Source organism: Penaeus monodon, chromosome 33 (genome assembly GCF_015228065.2).
Source record: "Penaeus monodon isolate SGIC_2016 chromosome 33, NSTDA_Pmon_1, whole genome shotgun sequence".
Classification (NCBI taxonomy): domain Eukaryota; kingdom Metazoa; phylum Arthropoda; class Malacostraca; order Decapoda; family Penaeidae; genus Penaeus; species Penaeus monodon.
The window spans coordinates 8,170,081-8,170,723 of record NC_051418.1 but is presented as its reverse complement, the minus strand read 5'-3'; the positions used below and the strand labels follow the sequence as shown (position 1 = coordinate 8,170,723).

General features: G+C 31.3%; 1 protein-coding gene across 1 annotated transcript in view; it reads right to left on the bottom strand.

Moving 5' to 3' along the window:
* Positions 1 to 643, bottom strand: part of LOC119593977 (WD repeat-containing protein 76-like) — a gene marked incomplete in the record, with an annotated part of 16,767 nt that overhangs the window by 3,023 nt on the left and 13,101 nt on the right. Inside the window, 1 exon segment of the mRNA XM_037942998.1 lies at positions 202 to 305. Coding sequence (XP_037798926.1) covers positions 202 to 305 — 104 coding nt within the window.

The window sequence follows — 643 nt, the reverse complement described above, 5'->3', positions numbered from 1 at the left end:
AAACGGTAGGTTCATGAGAGGGGGTACCACCTATAAAATTGCTATTTCTGTAAATAATTTCAAATGCATGCTTTTGCATGTTCATGTATTCTGAGACATTGTTAATGTTTACAATTTTATAAAAATAAATTCATCACTCTGGAAAATCATAAGAAGTAAAAGTTCATAACAAAGAGAAATAATACTAAAAGTCCAAATTACCTGTAACTGGTGAGAACTCCAAACCAGACACATTGCGGCCATGAGGACATTCAGCAATTGGTGTATTCTTCTTTATTTTTCTTAGGTCCCATAGAGAAACACACCTGAAGAATAGACAAGTAAATAACTGCTAATGCACCTGTACACACATAATTGTCTTAAAAAATGGAGCAAAGTTAAAAGTTAAATGACTCCTAACAAAATGTAAGTCCAGTAAACAGATACCTATAGAAAAAAATTAGCTTGTGGTAAGATGAAAATACATATGGACTTCCCTATTTTTTTTTGTCTTTAGAGTACTTTAGTATAAATTAAGATATATGTGGTCAAAATTTCTTTTGATTCTCCTACACATAACTAAAAGAACATATCTGAATTGATGATCCAAAAAACCTGTGACTACCAGTTTCAATACAGGGAGTTTTCCAAAATATGATATCCA